This window comes from Sinohyriopsis cumingii, chromosome 2, assembly GCF_028554795.1.
Source record: "Sinohyriopsis cumingii isolate HCF-2022 chromosome 2, ASM2855479v2, whole genome shotgun sequence".
NCBI lineage: Eukaryota > Metazoa > Mollusca > Bivalvia > Unionida > Unionidae > Sinohyriopsis > Sinohyriopsis cumingii.
In genome coordinates, this window is record NC_142962.1 from 22,000,364 (window position 1) to 22,014,172 (window position 13,809).

General features: G+C 33.3%; 1 protein-coding gene across 1 annotated transcript in view; it reads left to right on the forward strand.

Annotated features, from left to right (window-relative positions):
- Window positions 1-13,809, forward strand: part of LOC149804453 (nesprin-1-like) — a 572,886-nt gene that overhangs the window by 120,484 nt on the left and 438,593 nt on the right. Inside the window, exons 14-18 of the mRNA XM_089940603.1 lie at window positions 1,885-2,202; window positions 4,088-4,411; window positions 7,060-7,209; window positions 9,297-9,599; window positions 12,317-12,478. Coding sequence (XP_089796729.1) covers window positions 1,885-2,202; window positions 4,088-4,411; window positions 7,060-7,209; window positions 9,297-9,599; window positions 12,317-12,478 — 1,257 coding nt within the window. The remainder of the gene's footprint in view (window positions 1-1,884; window positions 2,203-4,087; window positions 4,412-7,059; window positions 7,210-9,296; window positions 9,600-12,316; window positions 12,479-13,809) is intronic.

The following is a 13,809-nucleotide window of genomic DNA, read 5'->3' on the forward strand; positions in this document are numbered from 1 at the left end:
GCTCCAATGGTTATAGCATCTGCCTCGGATGCGGGAGGTCGTGGGTTTGATCCTAGTTCGAGTCATACCAAAGACTTACAAAAATGGTACTAACAGCTTCCTCACTTAGCGCTCAGCATTACGAGGTTAGTGTTAGGACTGGTCCCCCTGGTGTCAGGATAATGTGTCTGGGTGGGACATCATGCTACATGTATGCAGCATGATGCCCCAGTGCTAGACATCACTATAAACTGCCACACTGCAGACATCATAGCGATATGACTGAAAAATTGTTAAAGCTACGTTAAAAATCCAAATCACACACACCCAGTTTCAAGTTTGTCAGTGGGTTCTACAAACTCACTGACTGACAGCAGTGGTACAGTTTCATTGGTAGATTTTATACAAAGCAGTGATGAGTTGTTAAAGGCTGAACTATTATGGATATAAGCAACCTTTTCCAGGCAGCAGGCAATTTAACAGATGAAGCAGAAGAGAAAGGGACAATGATATTAAGTCTCTGTCCCAGGGACTTAGAAGAAAGTTGCAGCTGGAGGAGAAAGGAAAGCAACTAAAGAGCAGTTGTTAATATTTGGGTCCAGATACAGAGAATTTTTTATCATTTGCCTTTCATATTTCATTTTATTTATTATTTCTTTATTGTTTTGTTTCTTGTATTTAACTAGCACTTGCAAGTAGAACACTTAGTCCTTGAAAACTGAAAACTGGTTATTGAAAAGTCATGGAATTTTGATTCTCCTGATCTATGTGAACCCTGTCACATAACTCCTTAAATTTTTCCCATAACTCATTGAATTTATTTTGAAGGAATACAAAATGTTAAACTGAAAGAATGAGGGAGATAAATTAAATGAGATAAAATTGGGTGGATCAGGTGATGTGATGTGTAATTTAAAGGTGGAGCTGCATCCCTTTGCTGTTATGGTGTGCTAATTAGCTATGGTGTCTATTTAATTTTACTTTTTGTACCCATTTAGGCAGTGACAAAGTATAATATAGAATTTTTTACCATCAGGCAGTGACAAAGTATGATATAGAATTTTTTACCCATTTAGGCAGTGACAAAGTATGATATATAGAATTTTGTACCCATTCAGAAAGTGACAAAGTATGATATAGAACTTTTTACCCATTCAGGCAGTGACAAAGTATGATATAGAATTTTGTACCCATTTAGGCAGTGACAAAGTATGATATAGAACTTTTTACCCATTCAGGCAGTGACAAAGTATGATATAGAATTTTGTACCCATTTAGGCAGTGACAAAGTATGATATAGAATTTTGTACCCATTCAGGCAGTGAAATATAGAGAATGTTCAGTTTCCATAATAAATAATAATCCTTGAAAATCATTTAAATGTCCTTGAAAAACTATTCTTGAGAGCTGTATAAACTATGGTTTTACCCCTGGAGGTTTTGCCTGGGGGCTGGGTGATTTTACACATATCAAAGTTGTTTGTCGTAAATGTCTGAGAATTGGCATGTGACTAATGACCCCTGCATCAACTCATGTCACACTGGAACCCCTTAGAGGTCATGCCCCATTGTCTTTTCCTATTCCCTAGAAAGTTCACCCATTATGCAATCCTTACCCTCTGGGACACGACCAGGAGGTTCACATAGCTGGGTGCCAGTCAGAACCAGAAAGCAAACACAGAATTCTAGTTATGGTATAAACCTGTTTATAGTTCTGCACTATGCATGCCTGGAGCAGTGGTTAAGATCATTTGAGAAGGAGGCAGCAAAGTGGTAGGTTTGGTTTTGTGATATATAGGGCATGTGTGAAACTGTAGACTGGTATGATGTTCTTTACTTTATTGGAGATATTTCTTGAAGCAGTGTCTGGTCTTTGTGTAACAAATGTTTTTCTTCCTGATTTCAGCAATTCTTTGCTGACATGGGTCCATATGAAGAGAAAAAGAAGATTATTAATGAGGCTGGTAAATTCCTCATTGAGACCTGTGATGAGCCAATTGCGGCAGAAATCAGACAGACGTTACAGATGATAAACAAACGTTTCAGTGACCTTTCAGATAAACACCAACACTTTCAGCAAGTGGAGGTGATAGGCAAGGCTAGAAAGGAATACCAGGATGGGATCATGCGACTCACTCAGTGGTTGAAGAATGCGGAGGAACTCATGGTGCATGAAGTCCCATGTAGACATGCAGATCTTAAAGAGCATCTCAATCAACTTGATGTTAGTAGCTGCTTTAAAGTTTTCTGCTTTTTTTTTCATGATGATGTTGGAAAAAACTTTATTCCACAATATGTTTCTACTTACCAAATATTAAAATATGAAAAAGGTTTTAAAGTATGTATGGTACAAAGTTGTTGTCATAACGAAAATAATATGGTTATCGATGAGTATTTGATAATTGGTAAGAATATGGTAATTGATAATAAGGGTTATTCCATTTAAACATACATGGTCCCCAGGAAGGAACTTAAAGAATATATGCCAGGATACTCAGATTACCCAAAGAATTCATCTGACAACAATACAAAATTCTAGGTTGCATCTATGGGTGACAATCCTACATTAAAAGTGCTTTCCCAGGGTCATATGTGTATTTTACTGGAACAGCTCTAATATGATAGTTGAGAAGAATATAGTAATTGGTATAAACATGGTAATTGATAAGAATATTGTGATTGGTAAGAATATAGTAATTGGTATGACTTTGGTAAGTGGTAAGAATATTGTAATTGGTATGACTTTGGTAAGTGGTAAGAATATAGTAATTTGTATGACTTTGGTAAGTAGTAAGAATATAGTAATTGGTATGGCTTTGGTAAGTGGTAAGAATATTGTAATTGGTATGACTTTGGTAAGTGGTAAGAATATAGTAATTGGTATGACCTTGGTAAGTAGTAAGAATATAGTAATTGGTATGACTTTTATAAGTGGTAAGAATATAGTAATTGGTATGACTATGGTAAGTAGTAAGAATATAGTAATTGGTATGACTTTGGTAAGTGGTAAGAATATAGTAATTGGTATGACTGGTAAGTAGTAAGAATATTGTAATTGATAATATGACAACTAGAAACAAATATGATAATTGATAAGAATATGGTAATTGATAATATGACAACTAGAAAAAATATAATTGATAAAAATATAGTAATTGGTATGAATATGATAATTGATAAGAATATGTTAATTGATAATATGACAACTAGGAAAAGCATGATAATTGATAAGAATATAGTAATTGGTATGAATATGATAATTGATAAGAATATGGTAATTGATAATATGGCAACTAGAAACAATATAATTGATAAGAATATAGTAATTGGTATGAATATGATAATTTATAAGAATATGGTAATTGATAATATGACAACTATAAAAATATGATAATTGATAAAAATATGGTAATTTGTAAGAGTATTGTAATTGATAAGAATATGGTAATTTGTAAGAATATAGTAACTGATAAGAATATGGTAATTAATAAATATATGGTAATTGATAAATGTATGGCAACTGATAAGAATATGGTAATTCAGAAGAATATGGTAATTAATAAGAATATGTTAATTGTTAATATATGGTAATTGATAATGTTATTTTTTATGACTAAAGTGCCATAAAGTATCTGAGGAAATAAAAACATTTAGGCTGAATGAAAAAAAAATTATCATTTACTTTTTTTTAAAATTTACCTTCACATTTACCAAAAATGATGAATTAAAATGCGATAAAATTAGGTGGATAAAAACACGCATGAAACTGATAGTTACCTGATTTAGAAGCATCTCTTTGTTCTTGTTACTCAGAAATGTGTTTATTACTTTTGTACCTATTTATAAAGTGTTCAAGAATGTAATGCATGGGAATGTTCTCTTTCTGTATAAAAAACATTACTTTGAAAAAATTCAATGAAAACTCCTTGATAAAAGCTCTCCAGTACTGTATTACCATGGTGCTATATAAAGTGTTACTGACACATGAACACAAATGTACCATGTTCATGCACTTTTATGCATTCATGTGTGGCATTTGTAAATATCAAGTTTCTAATTTTTGTGTGGATGATGTTGAATTTGCTTTATTTCATTTGCCCATTCTTTAGACTTGTGGTAACCAGTTGCCCTCAGTTGAGAGTGATTTCAAGGTCACAACAAAGACAGCCCAGTCTCTTGTCAAAGACAGCACACAGGAAGTTGTGACGGACATGCTTCAGACGCTTAATGTTCAGAAAGAGGTTATCGTCCAGCTCCGCAAAGAAATTCCTGAGAGAATCAAGCAGGTCAAGGCAATGTTGCCTAACATTGAATCTCTAGAGACTGGAATCCTGGATTTGTTGGCCTGGATTAAAAAGGGGGAAGCACTCTTAGCAACCCACAAACTGGATGGGACACAGGAGGAGTGTGAATCCAGGCTGGAAAAGCACAAGGTGAGATTAAAATGTATCCATTTCAGTGTATTTCACAATAAAATAACAGGAAAAGTTTCAGTTTTGTATTCTAACAGTATGATTTTTACTTGATATACATGTTGAATTTTTGCAATTTGTTTCAACACTTTATATAGCATTTTTGCTACTGATAAGACTGTGCCAATGTGTCAAAAAAAGGGAAGCAATATTGCTGTGTTGGAAGACCCAACTGTCTCATCACTGGCAGACTCAGGAATGAAAGCACTTGAGAATTTGGCCAATTGGGGAGTGTCCCTGTATCAGTTTTTTGAAGACAATTGCTGCACATAATTAAAGATAATAAACTGGAATTTATTCTCACTCTCAGGTATGTAATACCACTATGCTCTTCTGTGTGTCTGTTCATATTCTATTTATTTATATTCCCTTCCAAAGGTACATAATTCCACTATGTTCATCTTTGTTCCTGTCCACAATCCATTTGTCTGTCAATCTGTCCATATAGATTTTCATTTCTGATGTATAACTGAAACCATTCAGGTTATATTTACAAAACTCTGTATGTTGGACTAATGGTCTGGATGTGCTGCTTGCATTGGACTAGTGGTTTAGATGTGCCTTGTGCTATTGGACACACTTTTGCTTGCAGGATGAAACTCAAAAACCATTTAAGATACCTGTGTGAACTGAAGTACACATATTAAGTAGTGATATAACTGTCTTTTGCTGTTCACATTTTGTCAGTTTATTTATTTTTAATGCTTTTGTCCATTTTGTCTGTTCATTGTCCATCCATACTTTCATATCCAGAGTAAAACTCTTGATGACTATCACTTCCCCTGTAAATGCAAACATCTTATATATGAAATTTCTATAAAATCATTTTGTCTTCATGCTGATATTATTAGGGCAAGGGACATAGATGATTGTGTTCAGGTTGATCTTTTTACTGGGGCAAGGGACATAGATGATTGTGTTCAGGCTGATGTTTTTACTGGGGCAAGGGATATAGATGATAATGTTCAGGTTGATCTTTTTACTGGGGCAAGGGATAAAGATGATTGTGTTCAGGCTGATCTTTTTACTAGGGCAAGGGATATAGGTGATTGTGTTCATGCAAATTTGTACCCTTCCAGCAGGTAATAGGATTTGGGTGGGGTGGGGTGGGCTACAACTATCATTATATCTGACTGTCAATCAGTCCATAAATATTTTCATTTCTGGGGATGACTCTAAAACTGTTAAGGATATTTCAACCAAACTTGGTACACATGTCAAACAAGTTGCCTTTTGATCTTAAAATTTTCTGGATTCAATAATTTATATGTTTCCATGGAAGTAGCTTAAATAGCATATCAATTGTGAGTACTGGTCAATAGTGTGTCAACATAATTAGTATGTAAATTGAGAGTAATGGACAATAGTATGTTTGTGTAATTAGTATGTAAATTGAGAGTACTTGACAGTAGTGTGTTTGCATAATTATTATGTAAGTTGAGAGTGCTGGACAGTAGTGTGTTAGCATAACTAGTATGTAAATTGAGAGTATTGGACAATAGCATGTTAGCATAATTAGCATATAAATTGAGAGTACTGGACAATAGTGTGTTAGCATAATTAGTATGTAAATTGAGAGTATCGGACAATAGTGTGTTAGCATAATTAGTATGTAAATTGAGAGTACTGGACAATAGCGTGTTAGTATATATAGTTTATAAATGGAGAGTATTGGACAATATTGTGTTAGCATTAGTAGTTAAAAATTAAGAGTGCTGGACCATATGGTAATTCCATTAAGAGTTGTTAAATTGATGGAAGACTGTAAGTGTTGGGGGTTATTATGAAGTCTCAAGATGCTAGTTGCTTGTCTGTTGTCATACAAGGAAGATAAGGACCTCAATAGAATACAGTGAAACTCCATCAATCCACATCTGAGGAGGATGAAGACATCAATAGAATACAGTAAAACTCCATCAATCCACATCTGAGAAGGATAAGGAAATATATAGAATGCAGTGAAACTCCATGAATCCAAATACTTTCTTTCACTACCCTGCAATTTGGAATCCAAGTTAAAAATCAATTTGCTACATCAACTAAACATGTTACATATTTCTATTCTAGACATTTGAATTAATGTAGTCCAGATTATTGAGGTCTCTTTGGATATCAGTTTAGGTACATATATTCTATATTGGTCTCCTGCAGAAAATAATTCAAGTATATTTAACACAACCTATCTGCTATAATTCTTAAAAGAAAATTATAGAAAGACTTCATCTATCATTTTATTCAGGTGTTCAGTCCACAGTTTTGTATTGCACACCCAGAGTGAAACTATTTTGGTGTTTTCACTGATGCCTGCATATTGATATTCTTAGCTGCAATGTACTGAATCTATATAAATTCCAATCTGCTTTTGATCCATACTGTTTAGTAAAAAATATTTTAAGAAATGTAAAAGAGATTCTATGTAATAAATACAAAACCACATTCAGTTCCTAATCTTGGAAAAGAACTTTATTGATATGACCTACAAATATCTCAGCCATGACATATATTTATATCATATAATTTGTTCTTTCCACCAATTCAAAACAAAATAAAACATGCATGTAATTTTGTGTATGTATTTTCTTCAGTGCAGACTTTTTGGGTCTTTGCAGGGCTTGTTCTCAGAGGTTACTTACCAGAAGTCTATACTGGAGAGTAAGAACAAGGTGTACCAAAAAGTCAGTGCCATTAAGCCGAAACTGAAGAATGTTAATTATGCCCTGGTAGATGAGCCCATGGAGCAGCTTAATGAAAGATTTATGGTAGGTTTTTTTCTTTCAAGAAATATCCTAAGAATAAAGGTCATATTATCACATTTATGGTGTACTGAAATAAATCACATTGTAAAATAAAACATCAGAATTTTTTTGAAAGTAATATTCTTGACAAATGAAACAATAGTACATGCAAAGCAAGGAATTGTTTTAAATTTCAACAAAATCATGAATACCACAATTGCTTTGCAAGATAACTTATAATGATCGGACTAGAAAAATTTGCTGTTTTCATTCATTAAGACCCTTTATGCTTGTGACTGTTACAAAGGTTACCTTTTTTTATCCCTGCCTTTGAATGGGTAATACACGGGTATAACTTTTCATCTGGCATCGAAGGCATCAGTAATATTTTTTTTTCTTCTTTCTGTAATGGGTTCTACAGAAAATCATAAAAGTAACTGGTTATGAAAACTTGATGTTGATGACCTGGTCCTGTTTCATCATGTACAAAGAAATGGCAGTTGGAATTTGGTGGATGTGAAAAGTGAATTAAAGCAGTCTTTTCAGATACCAGTATGGAAAAAATCATCAAGAGTGTTTGCATTGTTAAAATGTGTCGTACTGAGGAAGCTTCAGGGCTCAGGAAAATATGTCCCATGCACATGTCTCTAGGATGTGTTAATTGCAAGAGCTATTTGCCCTTGTCATTATACTCAACACAGTACGCTTCCCCACTGCACTGGGTATGCTTTTCTTTAAGAACCACATGCAAGATTTTTGGTACTAAAATTGGTCAGAACCATGAAAATTCTCAAATATGGCTGCATGGATAATAGAACAAGAGACAAGGTTTGTGACTTGAGAAAATTGCAGTTACATACACTGCCATTGTTTTCATAGTGGTATTCACATTTAGTGAAACCTTTCAGTAATCTATGTGTCATAATTTCTTTCAACAAGTTATTACACATCTTAATGAGTTTGATATGGGAGAAGCTAAGAAACAAAGAATGTCAAAATTGGATGATTTTCTTCAGATCAGGCCTTGTTATGTTTGCCCCAGATCACCAGTATTTTCAGGACTGTGCAGCTTCATTAATTGATTGTCACGCCAAAGCAAAGACACAGAGATATTTAAAGTATATAATTACTTTTCACATGAAAAATACCATCAGACTGAATTTGAAAGAAGAATTCCCACTGTCTCAATTTCCACCAACTTTCATACACAAAAATTCAGTTTTGTAAAACCTCCACTCATGAGAGCTAAACATGAGCACAGGTACAGTAACTATGTTAATATATGAATAAGATATTATTAATTAATTATTAGTAATTAATTATTAGTAACTGTGTTTCTTTAAAATAAGATATTATTAATCAAAGGTTCTGTTAAAAAACATGTTGTTTAAAGGTAAATACTAAGTATAAAGAAATTTGGATTGCATTATAAATCAGCCCGATGTTATGTGAACTTGTTCTCATTGGCTTTCAACTTTTTTCATAGAGATGCCACACTTGCTATGAAAAAATTAATTACATAATATAAGAAAAGAATGAACATTAAATTCACACCAAAAATTTCTCTCAAGCAAAGATGTGGAAATACATAATTTTGCTGAAGTGGGAAGCTTCAGTAATAGCCAGAAGAATGTGTACTTACATGTTTACTGACTTTGTAAATCTGTACAGTCAGCAAAATAAACTGAGCCATGTACATGTGTAAATGTTGAAGCCTTACACCTTATCATACAGTGGTCAACATTCAGATTTAAAGGTCAGAGTAGTTATAAGGGAAAAGGTCACCAGATGTGTGTACTATTCACAGTGCTTTTGTTATATGGGGTCACCAATTAATTGAACTCATGACAGAAGAATGATTTAACCTTCTTTACCAACCACCCATTTCTTTGGTTAAAAATATTTGAAAACACGTCTTAAAGCCACTATTGTCAGGTAATTCTTGTAAGGTTTCATTGATGTAATATTAGCATCGGAAATTTGGCATCTTTATTTGATCACATGATGTGCTGTTTATGTGTAATTTTACTCACAAAGAAAAAGTTGTAAATCTAATGTAAGTTCTATGAGAGTATTTAAAAATATGTTGGGGAATGTAATGCTCTTTGTAGGCTTGTGTGAGCTCATCCAAAACCTGGGAAAAGAACCTTGAGAATCTCTCACGACTGTGGAGGACACACCAGCAGAAGCAACAGGTGCTTGATAATTGGCTTGCTCAAGCCGAGGCTGTCCTAGATGATACAGATGATGATCGTAGGAGCCAGTTGAAGAAACACAAGCAATTTTTCACACGAGTGGAGGATCGTTTACCCCAGGAATATCAGCGGGCATGTCAGGACATACTGATGGTGCTGGAGGAAGAGGACCGACCTCCCCTTACTGAGTCCATGGAGCACACACTGGCACGATGGAAGGTATGCCTTCACTTTTTTGGTTCATGTAACTATTTTGGCTTGGAATTGACTTCATCAAAATTGTTTTGAAAAAAAAACTTTGTTTTTATTTCACATGTGAATGGCATGACATAGATGTCACTTTCAAGTGGAGATGATCTCTCGTTATTCATCAACCAAAGCACTTTTGGTAAGGTCCTGTGTAACACTGTTTAAAATTCACATACTTTATTCTTGAGTTGCTTTATTAAGTTAAAACTTTGGGATAATGTTATTATATGTCTTTATTTGTACCGTGATATACTAGTGTTTCCTTCTCACTTGCTTGGCCAGGAAGCTACTTCATCACATGGCTGCTTGCAGGTAGTACACTGTTTCATTGCTGTGAAGTCAGGTCTCATCTTTTTTATGATGATATGTTTTTTTTAAAATTCATATTTGTATTGACACCTATTTAGAGAGGTTTATTATGTTTTGGTAATGTTTGGTTTCACATTTTCTTTCCAGTTCGACTATTATTTGTTTTCATTTTTCGGTTTCACGTTTTCTTTTCAGTTAGACAATAGTTTGTTTTTGTTTGTTGATTGTAATGACATTTTTAACACATTATTGGCTATATCATGGCAAGGAAATGTGAGATATGTGTCTTTCCCAAGGACACACTAAGACAAAGGCAGCAGATCTGGGCTGGCCTGGTTGGTTATCAAACTGGTTGGTACATATGTGCCATATGTCAGTATAGTAGGTAACAGTGTATAAACATGGATAATAAGGATAATCCTGTGGGATGTCTTCATAGTTTATAATGTTTTGTCCATGTATCATGTATAGGAATTATTCATTGTTTTTGCTGTTTAGGACATGTATCATATATAGGAATGATTCATTGTTTATGATGTTTAGGACATGTATCATGTATAGGAATTATTCATTGTTTATGATGTTTTGCCCATGTATCATGTATTGGAATTATTCATTGTTTATGATGTTTAGGACATGTATCATGTATAGGAATTATTCATTGTTTATGATGTTTAGGACATGTATCATGTATTGGAATTATTCATTGTTTATGATGTTTAGGACATGTATCATGTATAGGAATTATTCATTGTTTATGATGTTTAGGACATGTATCATGTATAGGAATTATTCATTGTTTATGATGTTTTGCCCATGTATCATGTATTGGAATTATTCATTGTTTATGATGTTTAGGACATGTATCATGTATAGGAATTATTCATTGTTTATGATGTTTAGGACATGTATCATGTATAGGAATGATTCATTGTTTATGATGCTTAGGACGTGTATCATGTATAGGAATGATTCATTGTTTATGATGCTTAGGACATGTATCATGTATAGTAATTATACATTGTTTATGGTTCGAGTCCAAGGCTCAGCTAGCTTGGGTACGTGGGAAAGCCTGCCAGTAGCTTCTCGTGGGTCGGTGGTTCTTCCCTGGGTTTTCCAGGGTTCTTCCTCCACCAGTTATACTGGCCGCCATGTATAGCCTATCTTGTGCTGAAAAATGGCGTTAAACCCTTGAAGAAGAACAACAACATTGTTTATGATGTTTAAGCACATGTTTCATCTATAGTAATTATACATTGTTTATGATGTTTAGGACATGCATCATGTATAGTAACTATACATTGTGATATTTTGGCCATGCATCATTTATAGTAATTATACATTGTTTATGGTGTTTAGGACATGTATCATGTATAGTAACTATACATTGTGATATTTTGGCCATGCATCATTTATAGTAATTATACATTGTTTATGATGTTTAGGACATGTATCATGTATAGTAACTATACATTGTGATATTTTGGCCATGCATCATTTATAGTAACTATACATTGTTTATGATGTTTAGGACATGTATCATGTATAGTAACTATACATTGTGATATTTTGGCCATGCATCATTTATAGTAATTATACATTGTTTATGGTGTTTAGGACATGTATCATGTATAGTAACTATACATTGTGATATTTTGGCCATGCATCATTTATAGTAATTATACATTGTTTATGGTGTTTAGGACATGTATCATGTATAGTAACTATACATTGTGATATTTTGGCCATGCATCATTTATAGTAATTATACATTGTTTATGATGTTTAGGACATGCATCATGTATAGTAACTATACATTGTGATATTTTGGCCATGCATCATTTATAGTAATTATACATTGTTTATGATGTTTAGGACATGTATCATGTATAGTAACTATACATTGTGATATTTTGGCCATGCATCATTTATAGTAACTATACATTGTGATATTTTGGCCATGCATCATTTATAGTAACTATACATTGTGATATTTTGGCCATGCATCATGTATAGTAATTATACATTGTTTATGATGTTTAGGACATGTATCATGTATAGTAACTATACATTGTGATATTTTGGCCATGCATCATGTATAGTAATTATACATTGTTTATGATGTTTAGGACATGCATCATGTATAGTAACTATACATTGTGATATTTTGGCCATGCATCATTTATAGTAATTATACATTGTGATATTTTGGCCATGCATCATTTATAGTAATTATACATTGTTTATGATGTTTTGGACATGCATCATTTATAGTAGTAATTCATCTTTTCTGTGAGACTAGTTTTTTTCCTCATTTATATACACTTAAATGACATTACATAGGTAAAATAATAACATATTTTCTTTTGCAACTACAGGCAGTGACAGAGAATGCCCCTGTCAAATTGATCAAACTAGAGTTCAGTCTGGAGGAAGATGAGTTTTGCAAGAATATGGAGAATGCAGAAAAGACTGTCAATATGCACAACCAAACTTTGGCTCGTAATGAAAATGTCAAGGAAACGCTGATCAAACATAGGGTATGTGTCGATATAGTTAAACGATTAATTTGTTAAAAATGTACTCTCTTTATACCATGGCTTCATTGATATAGTCCATAAATTAATTTTATATATTTGATATTACTTGTTTATTAATATATGAGCATAATTAATGAAGTGTTGGAGTTTTGTCATTACTGTTTTATATCTTTATATGAAACATAATATTAGTGTTCTGGGTAATTTAATTAATGGCATAAATTACATTTGTATCTGGGTTTTCCAAAACAAAAATTAAATTTCATATCAAATAAGAGGTTTTGCAATATTCTCTATTTAAATTAAGCACCAGGTACACAATATGGTATATATGGTGCTACTTAAATTCAAAGTATGAATTAATATTTAAGTAAAACATTGCTTAAATGCTGAATGCATACAGCCCCGACTATATAACTGTGCAAAGTTAACATAATACACTGCTCCCTCGATAACTCGCGCCCGGATAACTCGTGATCCCGCTTATAACGCGGTGTCCATCTTGGCTCCCAATTTTTTCCAGAGAAAATGTAATTAAAATGTCTTTAAAATATGCTGAACATGAAAAAATTACGATAAGAATTGATAAATTAAACCTTGATACATTGCTCGTTTTATCATCGAAAATGGTGATTAATGCCCGTCACAATATGATCCATATTTTGAAATTTGCAAGTTCTAAAGAAGAATTAATTTCAGAGATCTCGAAAACGCTTAATTACGCGTATTTGGACGCCAATTTTTGATCTGGGATGCAGAAAATCACTGAGGCGGGAGTCCTCCATACGCATGTAATAGGTGCGCGGGAAAGTTCAAAGATTTGCCGATCCTGTTTCAGCCACCTGCTTTGTGGGAAAATGTGTTGATCAGTTAACTGTGCTGATATTTACAATGACAGAATTCAGTGACTGAAAGACTCTTTGATGTACTGTTGCCATTTTATAAGAGTACATTAAAAAAAAAAAAGAACATGATGCAAGAGCTAGGCGGCTAGTTCAAAGGCTTTGACTAGCGGCCGAGTGAGAAAATGTACTGATATTTAGTGATTGACTTCAGAGGCAGAAAGACCCAGTTTTAAAATCCTAGCGAGACCTCTGTTTAAAGATATCATATATTATGTAAGTTTTTATGATAAATAGTTGTCAGTATACTGTAAATAAACAGTCTGGAGAAATAGCTATCAATGAAAACTTCTGGTAAATGCTAACAGGTGGCAACAGAGAATGAAATAAACACCAGTTAAACGTTTTCCTGTGTGAAAGTCGCGTTCTAATCCTTTAATTCCGTTTCAGTGTAAACATTATAATCACAACATATTATGTTCATTGAAA